Source organism: Miniopterus natalensis, chromosome 17 (genome assembly GCF_054644295.1).
Source record: "Miniopterus natalensis isolate mMinNat1 chromosome 17, mMinNat1.hap1, whole genome shotgun sequence".
NCBI classification, from domain to species: Eukaryota; Metazoa; Chordata; class Mammalia; order Chiroptera; family Miniopteridae; genus Miniopterus; species Miniopterus natalensis.
The window spans coordinates 26,451,114-26,474,017 of NC_142097.1; the positions used below are offsets into that span (position 1 = coordinate 26,451,114).

Sequence of the window (22,904 nt, forward strand, 5' to 3'; positions counted from 1 at the left end):
GAAAAATTAATGCTTTATAAGAACTGGGTTCAACCATCACATTATTTAGCCTTCAAATATCAAGCAAATTCACTGGGTTTCAAGTCCAATGGCTTAACCTACGTGCAAAAACATTTTAAGCAGAAAACAAAACAAAACAAAAATTGTATTCAAATTAGCTACACATTTTTCTCAACCTTTTATGTCCAGAACATGAAAATTCATTAGAGGCAGAATTCCTGAGGTAGATTAATTCTTATGCCAAAATTCTATGTTCAGAAACTGTACTCCTTACCTGGTTTTCTGTGCTGCTCTAGGGATAACACTACTTAAGAGAATAGATATAGTTTGAGAATAGAAGAGAATAGAATAGTTTGTTATTTTTTTCTCAACAAAATTTCCTGAGCTTATCAAATAAACTTAAAGCAGTAATTAACTTATCAATTACTTGATTTTCTTTGCCATCTACATCAAGATAAGAACCAGAATTTCTATGAACTTTTAGATACCACATGTGGAAAAAATATTGAGGGTAATAAAGGTATTTTTTGATCAGTTACCATGAGTATTATATGATAATACATATATTTTTTGTTTGCTTGTTAATCCTCACCCAAGGATATTTTTTCCAATGATTTTTTTTTTAGAGACAGTGGAAGGGAGGGAGGGAGGGAGGGGAAGTAGAGAGGGAAGAGGGGAAAAAGAGAAGGGGGGAGAGAAACACTGATGTGAGAGAGAGAGATACATTGATTGGTTGCCTCCCGCACATGCCAGACCAGGGCCAGGGATTGAACCTGCAACGTGGTATGAGGCCTTGACCAGGAATTGAACCCGAGACCCTTGGGTGCTTGGGCTGATGCTCTAACCAATGAGCCACACTGGCCAGGGCTTATATGATACTATTTTATTACTTATTTTAAAATTCACTTTTAAGTGATATGTCAAGACAACACACCTATATACTGCTGGTTCTCAAAGACTAAGCAACAGGTTGCTGCTAGTTTATACCATCATCAGGATCTTGCCTAAAGTCATATGTAAAAATTAATAAATAAGTAAAAGAGGAAAAAAGCTTGGATACAAAATTATTGAATCATGATTCTACTAAAAAAGAGCTCACTCCTGTATCAAATCAAGTTTTTTTGTAAGCTTCTTCATTAGATAAAAACGTTAAGCATGTCCAGAACAAAACTTTCAAATGTTACAAGAAGACACATAATGAAAGCTCATCTTCCTTTCCTTCTTTTGGTTCTTCTCTCCAGAGGCAACCATTGTGAGGTTTCTTGGGTGTTCTATTAATTTTCTATTTAAATATAACATGGTCTGTGTGGTATGTCTTTTGTTTTTTTAAACAAATGGTAGGACTTATCCTGTTCTGTATCCTACTTTTTCTGCTAATCATTTAACTGTGAGGTTGCTCCATATCAGCACATATAGATTTATCTCATTTTTTCATTTTAACTAATTTTAGTAAAAAAAAAAAAAAAAGACATACATATGGTAAAAATTCAAATAGTACCACAGGATATAAATAATGAAGATTCTCTCTTGCACGCATACAGATTTCCCTCTCAACAGAGCTCAATAGATTCATATGTATCCTTCCAAAGATATTCTATACACAAATAAAAGCAAGTGCGTGCGCGTGCACACACACACACACACACACTGTACAATATTTGTCCAAATTGCTCTTTTCACTTAGCAATATGCCTTGGAGAGAGCTTTCCATGTTACAAATATATATGTATTATGTTCTTTTAAACTTTATGTAGTGTTCCATTAATGGTTGTAAGATAATTTACTTAACTAGTCCTCTAATGCTGGACATTTAGGCAGTCTGGAGTCTTTGCTATTCCAAACAATGTATAATAAACATCCTTGTACATAATATATTGTGTAGGGAATATAGAAGGCAGCAGCATCTGATTCCAATGATTTCTTCTTTCGCTCCCATGAAATTCAGTTCTTTTTCTTATTTCTCAATATCGTCTACTCCAAGATAACACATTTATAAAGGACATAAAAATCATAGAAAATTTTAGTATTAAAAAGGGAAAAGATTAGTCTTTTGATTTTAAAATCTGTCTTTGACAGTAGTTGCAAAAGTATATGGATTTAAAAACGTGGCTGGGTGGAGGGGGGCAAAGAGTGGAAAACTGGTGGACATCTGTAATATTGTCAACAATAAAAACTAAAAAAACCAACAATCAGTAGATGTATAGGAAGTAAAATATTTGAAAAGGTATTAAAGTCAATAATTAACTTCGAATACAATTTGTGTGTACATTCACTTTCTACAGATTAATTTGTATAAAATGAAGCAAATAAAGAAAGGGGGAAAGGCCTAAAGGAAGTCAAGTCACAAAAGCAGCTGTCAAGATTGTTGATGCTAAAAGGTTGGGCTAAAGCCAAAGGCAGGAGTATTTGTCCTGTGTACATTTTCCCCTATTAAATCCCCAAAAGACATGGAAAGCATTCTGAAAGATTTCTTTTTAAGAAGTAGTATAGGTTAGGATATTCTAGGTTCATAACCAACACTTGTGTTTATAAAATATTAGCATTCCAGGAATAGTGATAGAAAGATACTTAACAATAAATTAGAAATATTGTAAATTCAGACTTTTTCCTACATTTGCAAACACGTCATAAATTTGAGCTGTGTTTCTTTGTATAAATCCTACTTACAACTGTGCTAAAACCTTTTGGCATAAATGCAAAGAGTATTTTCATAAATAAACTTAGTAAAATCACTGTACACTCCATTAATTCAAAAACACTTCTCTTCAACTTCAAAGGGAAACCCTTCTCTCTCTTTTTTAGTGCAAAGACGGTGTTTCTTTGCTGCTTTAATGGTTTGCTTCTTGTAGTTGTCAAAACTACATGCTCCAAGTATGTGATAGTAGAGATGAGAAGTTAAGTGGCATCCATGCTTCAATTCAACATGTCTCAGACATTACAGAGCAACAAGCTCATAAATCTAAACTCTGAAGGGCCTACCAATAAAAATTCTGCATACACATCCTTTAAATGCAAACCTCACAAATATGTACATGGTGACTTACAAGGCCCTATCTCAGGGTTCAGCTGGAATGAATGAATTTTATGAAAAGATATGTGAAATATATATTGTCTAAGTTCCATACATGGATTTACTTGCATAGCTCTACTTTGAAACATAAAAGTAAGACTGGCTACCACTTTAGTAAGTGCTAATCAAGTGGAAAGCAATCCTCAAGAGTTCATCTCATTAAAACTCATTACAACTCATAGTAGCTGTGAAGTGGATATTATTAGAAAGATTTTGAAGATAAGGAGGTTATGTCACTTGCTGTAGCTCACACAGCTTGTTAAGTAGAGGAGCCAGGATTCAAATTCAGGTCTGACGTCAAAGATAATACTCTTTCATCAAAAAACATTAAACTTGAAACAACAATTTTTTTTTTCAAAGCTCACTGTTTTATGTATTTAGTGTCCAAGATACATAAAGTATTTTATGCATTAATGTATGAGGTTTCACAATAGAAATAAAAGAAATTTGTCACATTTTTTATTAATCTCAACCTGGATTTCTTTTGCTTTTATCTTTGCATTATGGATAATTTTAAACATGTACAAAAGTAGACAAAACTGTGTAATAAGCCCCCATGTACTGACCATCCAGCTTCAACAGGAGTCAATTTATCATCCATCTTGTTTCATCTACAACCTCACCTCACATTTTCTCTCCCCTCCCGGTGCTATTTTGAATAATATGTCAGCCAACTAACACTTTATCTTTAAATATCACAGCAAACCTCTTCTAAGATAAGGACTCTTTTTAAAAAAACATAAGCATAAAACATTGTCACACGTAAAACATTAACAGTAGTTTCTTTTTTATTTTATTTCTTTTTCCTTTTTATTGATTTTATTGGGGTGACAGTGCTTTACAAAATTATACAGGTTTCAGGTGCACAATTCCACAACACATTATCTGTACACTGTATTGTGTGATCACCACCCCAAATCAAGTCTCCTTCATCATCATTTATCCCCCTTATACCTTCCTCCTCCTTCTCTTAATAACATATATCCAGTCACTCTTCAAAATTCTAATTCTGTCATAGGTATCACTTTGTATAATTTGTTTGACTCAGGATGCAAATAAGGTCCACATATTAGTGATATTCCTTTTAAATCTATTTTAATCTATAGTTAATGTGGCTTTATAATAATATTTTCCTTATTCACTTTACAGTATTTGCTTTTGACAAGCTATATTTTTAGGGGATAAATTTATTTTGACAAAGGATATAGGTTTACCATTTCAAAATAAGATTTTTAATATTCACACAGTGAAAAATTTTCATATTGAAATATTTCAAATAATTTTCTCAGAAACCCTGTATGCTATCCATGCATAATCTTCAAGGTGGCAAGAAATTTCACTGGCCCATATTTACCACTATCACAAATGTAATATGAGTGACCACTGGACCAAAAAATTAAGATTTTGTTATATACATTTACAATATTTTCATATTCTTTTTAAAATTTTTATTTAAATATTGTGTCATTTGTTTTAGGCTCTGGGTCCATGATGGCAATTTTTCTAATATTCATGAAGATGGTTTTATTGCAATAAAATTCAAAGTTATAATTTAAATTTTTGATTAAACTATAACTGTCAATTAACTTATTTTACAAAAAGAGAAACTAAACTAAATGAAGTAAATCAGTTTTATCAATGGCATAAAATGATATTGTCCTCCTATGTAAAGGGAAAAACTAATATTATTGTTTAGACATCTGATCAATCATTTTTCTAGATGTCTGATTGCTGAAATGGTAAAAGTTCCATAGCAAAGGTTCCAATGAGTTTTCTTTGCAATATTAAGTGAAAAAATTAAATGGACAAAAAGTTCTTAAAGTAAGCACAACTTGAAATATCAAAGGCATCTCTATGTCTTATTAAAAATTAAAATAAGGCACCCGAGCCAGTTGGCTCAGTTGGTTGGGCATCATCCTGTGCACCAAGAGGTTGCCAGTTCAATGCCTTGTCAGGACACATGCCCGGGTAGCAGTTTTGATCCCCAGTGGGGGGTGTGTGTGTGTGCAGGAAGCAGTAAATCGATGTTCTGCTCTCACATCCATGTTCTCTCCCTCTCTCTCTAAAAATCAATTAAAGTATTTAAAATATAAAAATGCTTTCTCATGTTCTCCAGTCATATTTGAGCTCATTAAAAGAGCTCTTTCATTTACGTCCCTTCTACATTAAAGTAATAAATATATGGATTATGTTTTTTTCTTCTCTATGTTTCATTCTTTTTTAATGAATATAATTTAGGAACTTGACGTTGCCCAATAAGAAAATTTGGGTAGAAACGTGAGGTAAAAAGAATTACCATTAACACTGTCATAAATTTAAACTACATTTTCTTACTGCTTACTTTGTCTAGTTATTGTACTGGAGCTTAAACATATTACTACTAGTCCTCATAACAACCCTGAAATGAGACAATAATATATAGCCATGAAGAGTATGGGCTCTGGAACTACTAATGAATACAGGGTTTCTTATTAGGATGATGAAAGTGTTCTGAAATTAATAGTGGTAATGGTTACCCAACTCAGTGACTATACTAAAAACCACTGACGTATACTTTAAAGGGGTGAATTTTATGGTATATGAATTATATCTCAATAAATGTTTTTTATATATATATACACACACACATATATGTATTAAATGTATGCTATAGAATTAGAGCAACCAAGTTAGAATCCTTGAGAGGCATGGCCTTGTACAAGTCTCTTAACTTCTTTGTGCCTCAGTGTCCAAATCTATCCATGGGTATATTAACAGCACCTATTTCATGGGGATGTTTTGAGGGTTAAATAAGATAATGGATGTAAAGGACTTAGTACAGTGTCTGGTATATCCCTGTTTTATAGATAAGAAAGCTGAGGATCAGAGAAATTTAGCAACTTGCTAAGATCAAATGACCTTTAGCTAAATAGTATAGGTGGGCTTTGAAACCAGGTCTTTCAAGCCTCAACATTCATGCTCTTTCTATCATGCATGCATGTTTCTTCTCCAGATCAGGGATAAGACTCTCCCTAATGCTATTCAATGGTTACTCCTCCAGCACATTAAACCTGGGATTGAATGGAAAACCTGGGATTGATAAGAAAAACTTTGCTCGCAATCCTCCACGTCTGGGCAAGGATCTCTCTTTAAAGCTTACTCTTTAAGCACATTGTACCAAATCATCACCATAAGCAGATATTTAAATATGTGCTACTAAAGAACTTCATAAATAAGGGATCTTTTATAATTAAGGACCATTTTCCTTCCAGGCACCAGACTCTGATTTAGTCTAAATATTCTGAAGAACACGAGTGTGTATTTAGCGTGCAGAGTCAACAAAATTCACCCCATCATATTCCTACACAGAAGATCCTGCCATAGATAAAAATGCTAGGAAAGTCTGGAACCATCATTTCTGTCCATTCTCACTTCCTTCCCACTACTACTTAGCCTTCTAGGGCTTTTAAAATTCTTCTGCCAGTTGGTCTCTTTTCTTATATATTCCTACTCTTTTCAAAATCATAAATTGCCTACAGAACCTTACATAGACCTGTTACTATTCCCACTCACTTTACCAGTTTCTGAAGCACACAGTGAACTAGACCTGATCAGGCAAGGTAAAAAATAATCTCCCCCCGCCCCTTACCCCCCCAAGAACGTGAGGGGGAAGAGCAAGGCTGGGGACAAGACACATGACTATGGGTTTTTCTACTTGATCTTTCCTCACATTTACTTTCAAATGAGCAAAGACTTTGCTACACATATTCAACTATTGTCAAGAAGCATATAGTTTTCTGTTCTAAATAAACTCTTTTCAATGGTCTCCTTGGCTGCTCTACTTCTGCCCTCTCTCTAAGAGAGAAAAGCTGTGTAGAAGTTGCCCTATGCTGGAAGATGACTGCAATGCCACTATTATAAGAATCTGGTAAGATGTACTCTTTGTCTTTTTAGCCCCAAATAGTCTCTTGTGTTAAGCTCCAAAATTATTTTTTCTTCTCAACATATTATTATACCACATCTCTGACACTAATTCTTTATTTCTCCTTTAGGTAATTAATTCTATCCTCGCAGTTCCATTCGTTTCTGCCAGTTCACATTCATGTTCTGGCCCCTATGGATTTTGGTTAACATCTGTTAAACCCTGAACTGTAGGGCCATTCCCCAAATAGCATACTTCACATTTTTCAAAGCAAACTGCTACATTATTACATATAATTCTCTATTCTCAACTTATGTTTCAGCCATAAATGCTTTAGGACAGTGAGATATACAGTAACAACACATCACATTATTTAAAATACTATAAATAGTATGACTTTAACTTATAAAACTCAAGAAGCTTTAAAGTATTATATTTTTATTTGTTAAAGTTGAATTTTAAAAAACCTTGAAATATGAAAAAAACAATGTATGAGTTCAGGAAGTTAAGTTTTTAATGAAACTAGTATCATCATTCATAACTTAAATTTCTTTAAGGCACTACTGTTAACTGAAATGGGATACAGTGACATTATTAAGAGTCAAAAGAATAAAAAGTATGGGTAAAGTTTACAATTGGTTAAAAAGTCGTAGAGCAAAATAGTTCATAAAATAGTTGCAAATTTGATCTAACACCTTCTGTGATTATCTGAGAAAATAAAAATCTCTATTTCTAATATGATAAGATAATTAACATTCACAATGATGTTTCTGACATTCTCGACCACAGTACTGAAAAGGAATGCATATACTTTAAAAACATGCCCTCAAACTATTTGAATTCAGATATTCTAATTTTGAACCTTTTAAAAATGTGTTCCAATCCTGTCCTTTTTTTTTTTTTTTAATCTTGCACACAGCTGTCTGTTGTACTTTTTAGAATCATGCCAGATGCTGGGTTCATCAAGCAAAAGCAGGAAAACAATGGTTTGAAAGTAATTAGAAGCACCGAGGCTGCAGTGAGGCTCATATTAAAATGTGATAACACTGTTCTAGTGGGAATTTCAACACTGCTCCATTTCTGACATTTCTCTTCTGCCAGACAGGCAGGCTGTGTGGAAGAGCACTGTGATCGAGGAGGTAACATACTGGAATTTATTTCTGGAGCAAATGAAGGATTAGCTGAGTTGGAGCCCTCCCAAGGTTTTTATTATGGACTTGGCCACCGTTTTATCCTAATGTTAGTGGATCTTGTTGGCATCTAACAAAGCTCAAGGAAAAAAAGCAAATTATAGATTCAGTTCTATAAAATAACCTAGCACCAATCCACTCAGAAAGATGAAGCATCAGAGCCATTGTTGCTAAAAAGCAGGGCAGGGGGGCCCAGCAGGATGAAGGTTAATTAAACACTCCACTAACTTTCCTCAGAAATGGCTAATGCCACTCTGTGGAGAAGCTGATTTAGAAGAGACAGAAGTAAACAATACCATCTCCACATTCTTCGTGTAAAACCATAAATGGTCAGAGTACTCACCTGGGGGCTGAAAATCCAAATAGTACCTGAAAAACAAGAAGGAGAATGGAGACGAGTCAAACCTCATCAGGAGCTCTACAGGATTTGAGCAGGACAATTCTTTGTGACAGCCTATCTCGTGTATTACAGGACAATCAGCATCGCTGGTCCTGAGTATCAAATGCCAGTGGCACCTCCAGTTGCTATAACAATAAAAACATCACCCCCAACACATCCTCAACTACTTCTAGGTCTAAATTCTTAATTTTATAGGTGAAGCATGAACAACTGACTCAAGGTCATCAAACATTTTAGTATCTGAGCCAAGTTTGGGGCTCTTGAAGTCCGCCACCTCCTTTTTTATTTTGGGAAATGATTAGCAAAACTGACAACCCTTAAAGTCTTAAAACTAATGAAATGGCAGTGGTAGGAAGGATCATTTGTAAGTCACTTATTTGGAATCTAAATTGCATTCCCCTCCCCATAGAAACAATGTTATACATGGTGGCTACCCACAAAAGTCTATTGTACTTTGGATTCCATTTCCTCCTGCCTTCACAGGAACCTTACATTATATCTATATTGATTTTCTCTTGCATATATTCAACCTCTTCCTCTCAACTTGGCCCTTTCCATCAGCATTTATGCTAATATAAAAATAAAGCAAACCCTTCTTCACCCTCTTCATATCCCTCCATCCTGCTGTCCTCTTTCCCTTCATATCAGTGACATTTTCAAAAGCGTTGCCTATAGTTTTTCTATTTCCTCACCTTCCACTCACTCCTCAGCATACTCCAATCTTGCTTACAATCACCACATGTTAATTCTTGCTGTGGACATAGTGACCCCCATGCCACTAAATAGAATGAATACATTTTTATCCTCAATTTGACCTCCCAGAAGTGTTTATGTGCATATGAGCATTCCCCCCACCCCTTGGCTAGACAGTCACAGTTTTTATCAAGTTCTTAAAAGAATCCATAACCCCCAAAAAAGGTTAACAAAAGGGAAATACATAGGTGATAATGGTGTGTCTTCCAGTATATACATGACTGAAATAATGTTTGGCTACTTTAGGGAGAAACATCAGCCCCATGAGTATCTAGGTTATTTTTTAATAAGGTAAAATTTCAGAAAATGGAGAGGAAGGAGATCAGTGAGGAGATGTTGCCATAATGCAGTGATGAATCTGTGGGAATTATCATGGTTGGCTTTTTTTTTTCCTTTCCTTCCCCAGAACAGTTCTGGCCTATGAATCAGGTAAAGGAAAATGTAAGATACTTGGGTTAGATGGCAGGGAAAATTCAGGACAGCTTTGACATTGGCAGTGGAAAAGGGAAGAAGGAATTAGAGGAGGAAGGGGTGGAAAATGTAAAGTTGCAACATCTGGGAAGGCACCCAGGTGGATGTAGGGACATGCCAACAGGAACTGGCTGTAACTTTAAAAAGTTGTATATATTCGTATAACATCACAATCGGTCAGTCTCCACCCAGCAGACAAGGCAGCTCCACGCTGTACCTGACCACTACGAAGTTTTCCATAAAACTCCTTTCTGTCAAATACAGCTAATCAGGCTAATCATCAAAGGGCTGAGCAATCTGTCATCTTCTCTTACTATTTTCCATCTTCTTTTGAGGCACGTCCCTAGCCCCTGATTCCACTCATTATCCAACCTCTAATTCAATATAAATAAAAATCAGGGTATGCGCATATGCAAGTGTGTGCATGTGTGTGTGTGTGCGCACACACACGCGCGCACCCACACACGCGCACGCACACTTCTCTTTCCAAAATGTTAATGATGGCAACAGCAAGAACTTCGCTAACCAATGTTGTACCCATGTATTACCCAGAAAAAACCTAGCCAAGCAGCAGCAATTAAAAGACCAACTCTTGGCATATTGTTAAGAAGGTAAAATATGTTATCGATAATTTCAGCCTCTTCTCTTGTCCTCTCTCCCCTATGAGCCCCACATACATATTTTCAGTTCCCTTCTCTACCTACTGTAACGTGCCCCTGGCCTTCTGGTTTCTCTTGTTAGTTAAAAAGATATTAGCTTGGCCAGGTGTGGCTCAGCGGTTGAGCATCGACCCAGGATCCAGGCTATCAGGGTTCGATTCCCGGTCAGGGCACATGCTTAGGTTGCGGCATGATCCCCAGTCAGGGGCCTGCAGGAGGCAGCTGATCCATGACTCTCTCATCATTGATGTTTCTATCTCTCTCTCTCCCTCTCCTTTCCTCTCTATGAAATCAATAAAGATATATTTTTTAAAAAAAGATATTAGAAGTTCACATATGCTAAGAGTATTGCTTCTGCCAATAGTAGCCATGTCTTAAGAAGGCTGATTATGAAGAAAGATTAGATTTAACAGTATCAAAGTAGCAGGTCTATCTTGATGTTAAAAAGAGGAATCTACTTTATTCTTGATGATACTGTAATTAAATATTTCTGTCAATAAAAATCATATGTAGAACTGACATAAGATGACATGAGGTAGAATGTTAGTTACCTTCTATTTCAGAAGGCATAAAACTATTCTGCTACCCTACCTTTTTTCCCTTCCTTTGTACCTTATTAATTAGTAACAACCCTAAAGGAAGTCTATTCACATACACACACACACACACACACACACACACACACACACACACACACACACACACCCCTTTATCCCACAACTCACAGAGGATACTTCTAAAAGGCAAGTCCAAAAGGTGAGCAAGCTCATTCCTCACTGGAGGGCGCCATGGATTATTCTCTGCTGGACACACTTAAGGTTTTGATCTTGTCTTGCTAAACATATCCTATGGGTGGCCTTCATCACATTCTCTGGAAAGATGATTCCACACTAGAGAATCCTGCACCGTTTAGGAGGCATTTAGTCAAATCCTGCCAACATCTTCTAATTCTTATCCTTCGCTTTGAAAACAATGGTCTCTTAGCCAGAGACTCCAACAAGTCTGAAACTAGAAATTTTGAACCAAAATGCAAAGACCACAATAGAAGTATATGAAAGAAAAAGCGTACACACACACACATACAGTTGTGTTTATCCTAAAAGCCTCTGAGAATTTCATATCAGGCCTGTGCAGACAGATAACAAACACTTCTTTAATCTTCTCTTTGAAGCTTCAGCTTCAATGTGAAAGGGAAGCTATCACTCCTCTGCAATATTCATATTCAACATTATCAGGTCCATGCAAATAAGATTTGAAACTGGAAAAAGATGAGTACAAATGAGCAGAGAGAAAATGCTAAAACCATATTGATGATTATTATTTTCACATTCAATCAAAATAAATACATCATTTCTTGTGCTTCCAAAAATGAAAATGGAAGAATAAAAGTTCACAACATTAACTCTACTCCACAAAATAGTCTTGAAAATTTAGGGTTATATTACATGCAAGGCACAGTTTTGTACCAAAACAGTGGTGCCTTCCAAATGGATAGGCTGTCTGTGATATTCAACATCCAGAGACGTCTTCTATTTCCCTCTTGACCATCTCTGTTCTCTGGTAATGGCTGTTTCCAAACAGACTGCAAAGACTAATACTAAAGTATTATTCTGGCATTAGAAATGGAATCTTAGAACTCAAATGAACACCTCATTGAGCACCGCTTCAATGGCAAATTGATAAGAGTAGGAAAACCCTTGCAATTGACCTTAAGCAGTGAGCCATATGGTAAACTTATGAATGTCCAAGGAAATGGGCTTTCGGAACAGTGCTAATAGGCTGTACACTATAGATATTTCCTATAACCTCTTTTCTCACTTGAGAAGATTCACTGTATTTCAAATTCTCTTTCTACCAGTGTTCTATCCACTACCTTGCAGAAGAACTGGGCAAGTGGCAAAGGGTAATATAGACAATGATACTCAAAAGCAGAAATGGGAAAAGAGCACCACCTGGTGGAAGTCTCTGGTGGAGGCATCAGAGGCCTGGGACCCAGGGATGGGGGTACCAGCCTTAGAAACAGTTGGGAAGGAATGGGAAGGTCCCTAGAGCAGAGCTGGTGCCCCTCTAGCCCCAGTTCCTTCAATCAATCAAAAGTACAAGATCTAGTGCCTGCCTACAAGAAGCTTACAATCTAGTCTAAATTATGAGATATTTGCACATGAATAGATACCAATCTAAGATAGTAAATAACAAATAGTATGGTGATAATAGACAATAAGCATTTAACTAAAGTAATAAAAGAACCTCTCATAAAAAGGTTCTGTGTTCTTTTTTTGTTCTTTTTAAAAATATATCTTTATTGATTTCAGAGAGAGGAAGGGAAAGAAAGAGTGATGAGAGATTCATTGATCAGCCTCCTCCTGCATGCCCCCCAGTGGGGATCAAGCTGGCAGCCCAGGCATGTGCCCTGACTGGGAATTGAACCGCATCTCCTGGATCATAGGTCAATGCTCAACTGCTGAGCCACACTGGTGGGGCTGTGTTCTTTTTTGAAATGTAATATTCCTGTGGTCTTGAGTTTATATCCACACATTTTAAAAATACACTCCAGAAGACAACACAATGTTCTCCTACTTACAAAATAGAAGTCACAATTAAACTTTTATTCAATGACAAACAAGCAATATTATCTGATGTTGATAGTATTACCCATGACTAAAAAAAATTTTTAGAAGTCTATTCCCAGACACTAAAAAAAGGAATAAATTTAAAATAAAATCCTATTCCCCACTAGAATCTTCTATAACACTTTACATAAAATCCCTGCTATAGTCAATTGAACACTCTGATACCAACAGTAAGAAATGTGAGAGCTCTTTGTGATTAGTCAGTGATTATGCTCTTTCACTCAGCACTGGAAATCTACATTCTAATATTCCTTACCCTCCGTTCTAGGATTGAGACTGCAAATTGTAGTTATGTGTCTACGCAATCCCCATACTTCCTGCATGTAATAGGCAACTAAATATAACACTATGAACTGTATTTTTAAAATGCTAGCCAGGTCCATTGTGGCAAAATAAAGAACCCTAAATAGCTCGTCAGAATTTAGATTTTTTTTTTCTTTCTGTAGATAAAAGGGGGCAACTGAAGGGTTGGTTGGTTGGTTTGCTTGTTTTTAAGGATAGGGAATGATATCTATTGTGATAAAATCCAGCAGAAATGTGACACCTGACTGGGAGGGAGAGATGCCAGGAAGCAGTTTAGGAAGCTCCTGAAGAGTCTGAGAAGGAACAAGAGATTTGATAATAGGCTTGGAGACAGGCTGGAAATAGAGCACCACGATGAAAAGTCCGAGATGTCTTTTGGTTCCAAACGTGCATATTGGAGAAAACAAGGCAACACTCATATACAAAGAACTCCAGCTGATTACCATAATTTAAACTGTAGTATCTTTGGCTTTTTCCCTGATATTTTTGTCACTGTTGATGCTTGGAACCCAGTTTTGTTTTATTTATTTATTTTTTGCTTGCTTCAGGTTAATAGCTACTCTTGGACCAGAGAGACTCTTAATTATCTGATTAGTGAATAACAGATAATTATATGACTCTGTAAGTGTGGGCCATATACTCATTGCGTTTTACAGCTGGAAGGACACTGAAGGTTGCTTAATCCAGCCCCTCACTTTACAAATGAGAAAAATGAAACATGGAGAGGTTGCCTGATTGCACCATAGAAGTTTAAAAGTCCACATTGCGGAGCTACCACAGTTTATCTTATGCAGAGTCAGGGGAAGGTTTGAAGACGTTGATATTCATTTGAAAATTCCTCTGATATTTTCCTTGTTATGAACATGGTCATGTTATTCACCTAAGAGCAAATGTTCTGGGCAAAAAAAATTAAGCTGGACTAGTTCTTAGAGTTCATCTACGCAGAGTGGATTTCTCAACATTAACATGCCAACATACCCTTTATATCTCAAGTTATAAAGACCGCATCCATTCTCTCAAATATTAATAAATCTTCATTCTTTGCCAGATACTCTGTGAGGGACTGAAAGTACATAAAGCCTGAACTGTGAGCCAGCTTGGCTGGAATGTTCAACTTGTGCAGATTGGTGTGATTGGACCAAAACACACACAAGGTAAAAACTGGGGCCAGAAGAAACCAGGTCTGGCTAATGCCAGAACCTGTCTTACTGCCTGCAGATAAGGGTTGCTGAGGGAGGATCTGGGATCAGATAGTAGAAGATGCCTGGCAGGGGTGGGGGTGAGAGGGTCACAGAGAGGCCAGGCCCAGGATGTAGAGGGGGGCCAGGCCCATCAGATCAGGTGGCAGAGGCCCAAAGTAGATATACTTTAGGAGGGAGCAGGGCTGGATTTTGAGTGGGGTCCAACCTGAAAGCCTCTATTTTATCTTGTGAAGTAGGTTATACTGTCATGCAAGAATGAAAGGTGATATGATAAAGACTGTTATGGATCTGGGGGAAAAGAAGCATTGAGGGAAATTGGAAAGTTTGCTAATATGGAGCATATAATATAAACTTAAGGCATTATTAAGGGTTCAGTTGAGGTTGGAGACTAAGATTTACTGTGATGGCAATCCAATTGCATAATTTTGCTCCAGCACTGATTAGCTACCCAGGTGTAAGAGTACAAAGTGGACAGTTGAACTGATCCAAGGTTAGGGTTTTTCAAGGCTTGTGGGATAAAAGGACAAGAGAGTAAAAGAAGACTAGAGGGTCACCTCATGGAGCTCAGGCTGGCCAGGGAAGAAACAAATGGCCAAAGGCTTGACTATGGTGTCTGCACATAGTAAATCCTTTAAACAATTAATTTAAATATTAAAAAATGGGAGATATTATTATTCTACTCTTCTCTCTCAAGACTGTCCTTTGTCCCACAAGTAGCAAACCTTTACTACCCTCATGTTCCTTGTTTCAGTGGTTGACATCTCCATATATCCAACTGAAACTTAGGAATAATCCCTTTACTTTTTTCTCTATTTCTAGGTATACCCAATCAATCACCAAGATCTGTAGAGTCTACTCCCTTAATATCTTCTAAATGGGAGGAATCCCATCTCTACACACACTGAACTCATTCAAACCCTCAGAATGCCTCACCTAGATCAATGTAACACATTCTAATTGGTCTGCCTGCCATTTTGCTCCTCTTTGACCCATTCTCTTCAGTGATAGTGGAGAAGGAAGTGCAGGGACTGTGAAGAGCAATGTCTTTGCAGACAGGTTTGGGTTGGAGTCCTAGAACCTCCATCTTCTAGCTGTGAGATGTTAGCTACAGCCTAGTTTCCTTATCTTTAAAGTAGAAATAACAATCATACCTGCCTCACATGGTTCTTGGGAAGCTAACAGAGATAATGCACATAAGAACTGAGCACTAGGTCTGGCACCTGGCAGGCCTTCAATAAATGTCAGCTGTTATGTAACTAGCACCATCATTATTCTAATGACCTAAGATGTAAACCCAGTCTTATCACTCTCCTGCGTGAACCCCAGCCCTTAGGTCCTCCTTTGCTCTGCTCACACTCCTGCTGTTACCTGTCACTGCTCTCTCTGCCAGCATACTTTCCCTTTGTGACCCACCTCCTCTTAGGGAAATTTTGATGGTCCTTTGAGGCTCAGCTCAGTCTCTGGTGTTAGGTGCTCCCACAGCACATCTGTACACACCTTTCAGCAACACCTATAATATGGCACTACACTGTTCTTGTCTCTCTATGTGACTAAGCCCTCAAGGGACAATGGCACAGAGCTTATGCTCAATAAATGCTTGCTAAATAAGCAAATGAAGATGAGAAACAGAAGGGCTGTCTGAGTTCAGCATCAGTGGAATGTAGGGTACATTTCAGGGAGGGATAGTAGACAAGGCTGGACAAGTAGGCAGAGGCAAGGCACTCCCATCAATGCAATGGGGTGTGGATTTTATCCCAAATAATATGGGGAAGAATACCTTCATTTTCCTCTAAATTACTCTCTCACAAAGGCAAAAGGGGGGGGGGGAATAAAGGAAAGGAAAGCAAGAAGAGAAAAATAAAAGTAAGAAAGCTTTGTTAAATTAAACCTTCATCCCAATGAAGAATTTTCCTCCCAAACTACGGCTTCAAAGACCAGCCACAAGATGACCAGCAAAAATATACTTCAAAAGACACGACTGAATACACATTGCAGTGGCAAGAATCCAATATATAAATACAATCAATTTGTTTCCTCATTAAAAGCTTTCATGAAGAAAATGATTTAATACAAATGCTAAAGCTACTGACATAGATTAATTGAAAAATAACAACAGAATCCTAATTAAAGACATGATATTATTTCACTCATTCATACTACACCAAAATCTGAATAGATGTATAAAAACAGAATCCAGAAAGAAGGCTTCTACTAGGAACCACTCTAAGAGCTACAATGAATTATTGAAATATTCAAAAAAATCCTACCTTTATGTGTATATTTTCTTCCAGTTAAGAACTGAGATGTATACAAATTCAGGAATCATTTTTAAATTATTTCACAGTTTAGACCTCAACTTGACTTTTTTCCTAATTGTACAAGATTCAATACTAAAATATCATTCTTTCCCATTTGTTTTGTTGTACAACACCTACAGTAGTCATAGTTAAACCCTTACATGGAGGTACCCAGTTATTCAAATTATAAAGAATGGAACTGAATTTCATCTAAAGGCCAATAACTATGTGACCAGTTCTATGGCTGTATCCATACAAGTCAGGGGCACAAACAATTGAACTACAATCAACAGGTCAATCCTAGGACTTACCTGACCCATTGTGGGGCCAGGGCTTTGGGTTCTGTCCCACTTCAAGGGATTTCCCAGCATCAGAAATGTCTCCACATGGTGACAGGCAACAGAGAAGTACGCAAGACAGCAGGCAAACATCAGGCCAAAGGAAGGACCAAGACTATTTGCTACTGACCATATCCCCATCCTCACTCTAGAAGCTAATTAGGTTGAAATGTCAGTTACTTGCCAGTAAAATGTTCCTGTCAATTATCCCCAAACATATTGGGGAGCCCTCCTCACCACCCAAACCAACAGGCTCTACTCACATTTCCCAGTTAAATTGTTCTTCCTTTCTTCCCCTTTACTGTTAAAAATTCAGTTGGAAATCAAAGTAGTCTCTTACCCCCCCAAAAAAGGGGGAGTCTTCTGATAAAGATTCTTACATATACTTGTCTGATTTTAAGGATCTCCTGGAGCCCTTATTAAAACAAGAATTCTCAGGGTCCTCCCAGACCTGGTAAATTAGCATCTCTAGGATAGGGACCTAGAAACCTGTATTTTTAACAAGATCCTCAAGTAATTCAGATGATGGGGCAAGTCTGGAAAACACTATAAAGGAAATGGGTATTTTACCAACAGTTGCCTGTTAAGATAATTCTAGACAGGCAGCTCCCAATTCAATTACAGACTGTGTTCCATTTCCAGTTTTTGGACCTTGGAATGCATTTTTGTAATAAAACAAAGTAATAGAAATTGGTAACTTTTCTGGGCCAGCTTAAAAAAATCTATTAAATCTTGTTAACAGATTTGAAGTATAGTAAATACAATCTTTAATCTACAAACCAATTGCATTTCAAAAGTTGAAGCATAAAGTCAGCTCTTTAGATTGTATTTTCCCATAGACATTAAGTTCTGAGAAGCGGTTATGTTACCTGGCTGTCCACAAGGGTTTATTAAGTCCACAACAAACAAAAGCTGTAGAAACAAGGTTATAAACATGAGCTTGGCGTCCTCAAAGCAAAAGATAATGGGAAGAAGAAGTGATTTGTCTTCCTTCTGTGGGTTTAGGGAAGACAGAAACCTATGTCATTCTTATCCTCTCTCCCTTTGCAGCCATCTCCTGCCTCTCAATGGCCTCAGCCCAGGTGTCAAGCACTCATGTTATCCATAGCTCCCAACTAATGCATTAGCTTAACCATCCCCACAGAGTGCTTTGCTCTCCCAAATTACTTATCTCTCCTCCCCAAATCTAGTCAAAACTCATTTTCAGGATTTAGTTCCATCTTATCTTTTCAAATATATATATATATATATATATATTCCTATACCTATAAACAGAATCACCCTTTGGTTCCCAAACATGGCTAAAATTTATCTCCTCTGCATCTCTGTACCTGCTATTTCTGTATGCAATGTATCTCACCAAAAACCCATACCTTTCAACCCACGTCAAAGCCATGATGCCATCTCATCCATGAAGGCCTCTCACAGCCCACCAACCAGAAGCAATTCCTTTCTCTGGGATTTTACAGTCTATGTGTACCTCTCCTAAAACTTTAGCCACAATATATCTTGAATTATAGTTTTTGTGCATGCTTATCCTTTCCATCAGGTTATAAATTTCTTGGGAATATTTTTTTGGGCATCTAGTATGTGATATGCATTGTATGAGGCACTTTTATATGTATAGCAACAATCCTACAAGGTGGGTATATTGTCTAATTATTCGGTTTACCCTGCTCAAAAATAAGTTACAGGAAGACTGGAATCTGAGTCATGTTCACCACAAAAATGCTTTGCATATAGTATATGTTCAATAAACATTTGTTGAGTGAATAAAGTGGCATTAGTCACTTCTTATGAAGAAACTGAACCTCAGTAAGAGTGCTGGCCCAACAGTCACTGGGATTCAAATCTCATTCCAGAACCTAATAGCTATGTAATCTTGAGCAAGCTGATCACTTCTCTGAACGTCAGTTTTCTCATCTGTTAAGTGGGGATTATAACACACCTGTTGTAAGAATCCAATGAGGTAATGTGTGTACCGCCCTTGACAATGGGCCTGGTACATGGTATATGTGTGATGAATGTTAGCTGTGACTGTTATTAAGTTGCAGAGATAAGGCCCTCATTCTTTCTTAGGAAAAGGGTCCTCTATCACTTTCATAGTTCTCAGTGTAGTAGTTCTCTCGATTGCCTATAATCGAGGTTCAACAAACTTATTGGATACTGAATTTCCTCAGCACATGTCATCTGAATAAAAAATTAGAAGGAAACCATTGATTAGGGCTAATGTACATATCTGAATACAATCAAGTCTCTTAACCATCCAGGTAAATTTGTATTTTGAAAGAGGATGATGAACCCAAATGAATCTCTAAATGGTAAAACTCCAGGTACGTAACAAAATGAAACCAAACATTTCAGACCTTCCAGAGAAGAAATCTGTGGGAAGGGGCCCCACGCTGGCTCTGTCCATGCGTTTGCCCATTCATTTGAAAAACAAGTGTATGTCTTATGTGTCTTATATGTCTTGATCATAGGCATCGTGCCCAACATGGAGTAAACAAATAGCCAATACATTTGTTAAGAAAATTAACTGCTTCCGGTTTGTAATCCCCTCCCTGCTTTTAGTTGATTCCATTTCTCCTTATGACCAACATAAAATTCAATCACAGTGACTGATGTTTTGAGAAGGAGAAAGTGAATGGTTTTCTCAAACACTATCACTTTGGAAAACTAATCCTACAAATACAAATGTTTTACTAACATTATCTACACAGAGAGTGTAGATAATCCTTTCTAATGAAGGGTTCATTCTATGTCATTTCAGTGCAGCTCAAAGGGATAACATCTAAGAAGTAGAGGTTGTTTCCAGTCAGTGATACCTCATCTAATGAAGACCTTGAGAATAAACATCCTTTATTTAAAGAAACATATTTTAGAAAAATCATCATAAATTATTTTGACGACTGCTGTATTTCACATGGCTCAAAAATAATTTTATTCTCATGTGTATGTATATAGTATGTGTGTGTTTAAACACCTCCAAATATAGCTGTTTTGTTGCACAGAAGTGACCCAAGGCTACACTATACAATTAAAACCTAAGTCTTCTTTCCATATCTTTCTTCCCCTCAGTATCAACTCCTTTCCCATCTAGAAACCAAATCCTCTTGGCTCTTAAATCCCTGACCCTTAAAAATATTTTTTTAATTGATTGATTTGAGAGAGAGAAAGAGGAAAAGGGAGAGGGAGAGAGAGAGAGAGAGAGGTTTTATATACATACTTAACCATTTTTTAACTTATAGTATTTATCTTATTGTTCTATATCAATAAATCTTCTACAGCATGAATGATTAAACTATCCTTTTTTTTTTTTTTTTTAAAGTTTACCCTTTCAACAGAATGGAGGAGCAGAATAAACTTAAACAGGGCAAAACTTGAGGCAGAGAACCAGAAAAGAGAATTTTACAATGTTCTGAGAAAGGCTTTATGAAGGTTAAAGCTTAGCCAGTGGCACAGGGACCAGAAAGGAGAAGACAGATTTAGGATGAAGAATTAGTCAATAGGCTTGTTGACGGTTTGGGGAGTGAAGAGGAGTCAGGAATGATTCCCAGGACTCTGCCTTGGGAGACTGGGCCTAGGAAAAGCATATAGACTTTAGGGGTGAGCATAATATATAATAATGAGTTCAGCTCTGGATGCTTAATAAGTTAGGACACTTCTGGCTACAAGGAACAGAAAACCTGACTGACAGGAGTTTAAACAACTAGAAGTTTATTTTATTTTTCTTCAACAGATGACCCCAGGGTTGATGCTGGGCCCCAACAATGGCATGAAGGACCTAGGCTCTTCCCATATTTCTGCCCTAACACTTTAGAGCAGAGTATTGTCTGAAGGTAGCTACTGCATTTCAACATATTGCTGTCTCCCAAGCATAAGACTGAGAGGCTATCAAAAGTCTTCTCCTTACATTTCTTGGTCAAAACTATATTTTATGTAAACCCCAGCCCAACCACCGGTAAAACCTAATGGCTTTCAGATGGCAATTCATCCCTAGACTGGTGGGGTTCCTGTGTCAAGGAAGAATAGAGGATGACTGCTGGGTAGGCATTCAGCAGGGTCTGCCCCAGTTTTGTGAAGTCTGAGTTATCTGTAAGACACCCACAAGGAGCTATCCAATATGTTGTCTGGTGCCTTGGAGAGAGAACTACAGTTGAGTTGTAGAATTGGAAGTCTTCCCCGTACAGAGGAAGTTGTTGAGTCATAGACTTGCATGCATTTGCCTAAGAAGAATGTGGCGAGGAAAGAGGCAAGCCTGAGGGACAATGGTGAAGAGGGCAGGGTAGAAAAATGAGCTTAAGCAAGAGCTTTAAAAAAAGAATATAAATGCAAGAAGAAAAATCAGGAGAGACTATTATCATGGGAATTAACAGGGAGAGTTTTTTGTTTTTTGGGGTTTTTTTCAACTTTTTGAGGAAAGTGAAGCTTTTAACAGTGTCAAATGCTGCAAGAGACCAAATAAGAAGACAAAGACTGAACAGTGTCACCTAGATGTGGCAATGAGAGTTACTTGACAGAAACAGAGCCTAGATTATAGGGGACTGAAGAGTAACCACAGAAGAGGAAACCAGAAATGGCTAGTCTAGGCTTCTGTTTCAAGGAGTTTGTCTGTTAAAAAAAAAAAAAGAACAGGCCATGCTCCATCTTCATTGTAATTAGACATGTCATCTGCAATCACTGTGGTGAAGTCTAAAAGAAAATTCCAACTATCTTTTGGTACTGATAGTTTATAACGTTCCAACAAAAATTTATTCCATTAAGTCTAAGAATTTAAATCTTCCTTAAACACTAAATTCCAATAGATGATGGCCATTTCTAGATTTAATCTTTTTTGTCCTCGATTCTTTGCAAAATTGAAAGTAAACTGGTAAAAGTCCTTTGAGAGAGAGAAAGAGAGAGAGAGGAGAGAGGAGAGAGATATGACAGTAACTGGAGCAAACCACAGTGTAAATGTAATGTTTTTATTAATATTGGAAGACATTTGAGCATATTTATATGATGAATGGAGAGATGTAACAGAGAAGGAAAAGCTAAATTTAAGAAAGTGGGGGCAGTGGTAATAGTGGAATAAAGATGACAACCTCAAGATAGTGTTTCAGTCCTCAAACAGTGTGAGGAGGGACTCTGAACTCAAAAGATGACAGAAGGCCTGGCTGGCGTGGCTCAGCGGTTGAGCATCGACCTAGGATCCAGGAGATCATGGTTCAATTCCAGGTCAGGGCACATGCCTGGGTTGCAGGCTTGATCCACAGTGGGGGGCGTGCAGAAGGCAGCCCATCAATGATCAATGATCAATGATCGTCTCATCATTGATCTTTCTACCTCTCTCTCTGTCCCTCTCCCTTCCTCTCTCTGAAATCAATAAAGATATATTTTTTTTAAAAAAAGAAAGATGTCAGAAGGACAGAGAATGGTAAAGCCACGTAGACAAATCTCAACAGGAGAAAGGCTTGGGACAAGATTGAATAGCAAAAGTCTAAAAGTGGCAGCAAGGAGCTTGAAGAATGCCAACGGCACTTCTGGAAAATGAACAAATTCTATTTAAGATGACTTCAAACAAAATAGTATCCTGTAGAAGAGCCATGTTTTACTTAGGCAGAGATGGAGAAAAGAGGCTGAGGACATAGTGAAGTTTGATTATAACAGGACATGGATTCTAGGACACACGGGGGGGAAATTAGAAGAGA

General features: G+C 37.2%; 1 protein-coding gene across 1 annotated transcript in view; it reads right to left on the minus strand.

Annotated features, from left to right (window-relative positions):
- SKAP1 (src kinase associated phosphoprotein 1) overlaps positions 1 to 22,904 on the minus strand; it is a 222,854-nt gene that overhangs the window by 190,127 nt on the left and 9,823 nt on the right. The window contains exon 3 of the mRNA XM_087826499.1: positions 8,505 to 8,530. Coding sequence (XP_087682625.1) covers positions 8,505 to 8,530 — 26 coding nt within the window. The remainder of the gene's footprint in view (positions 1 to 8,504; positions 8,531 to 22,904) is intronic.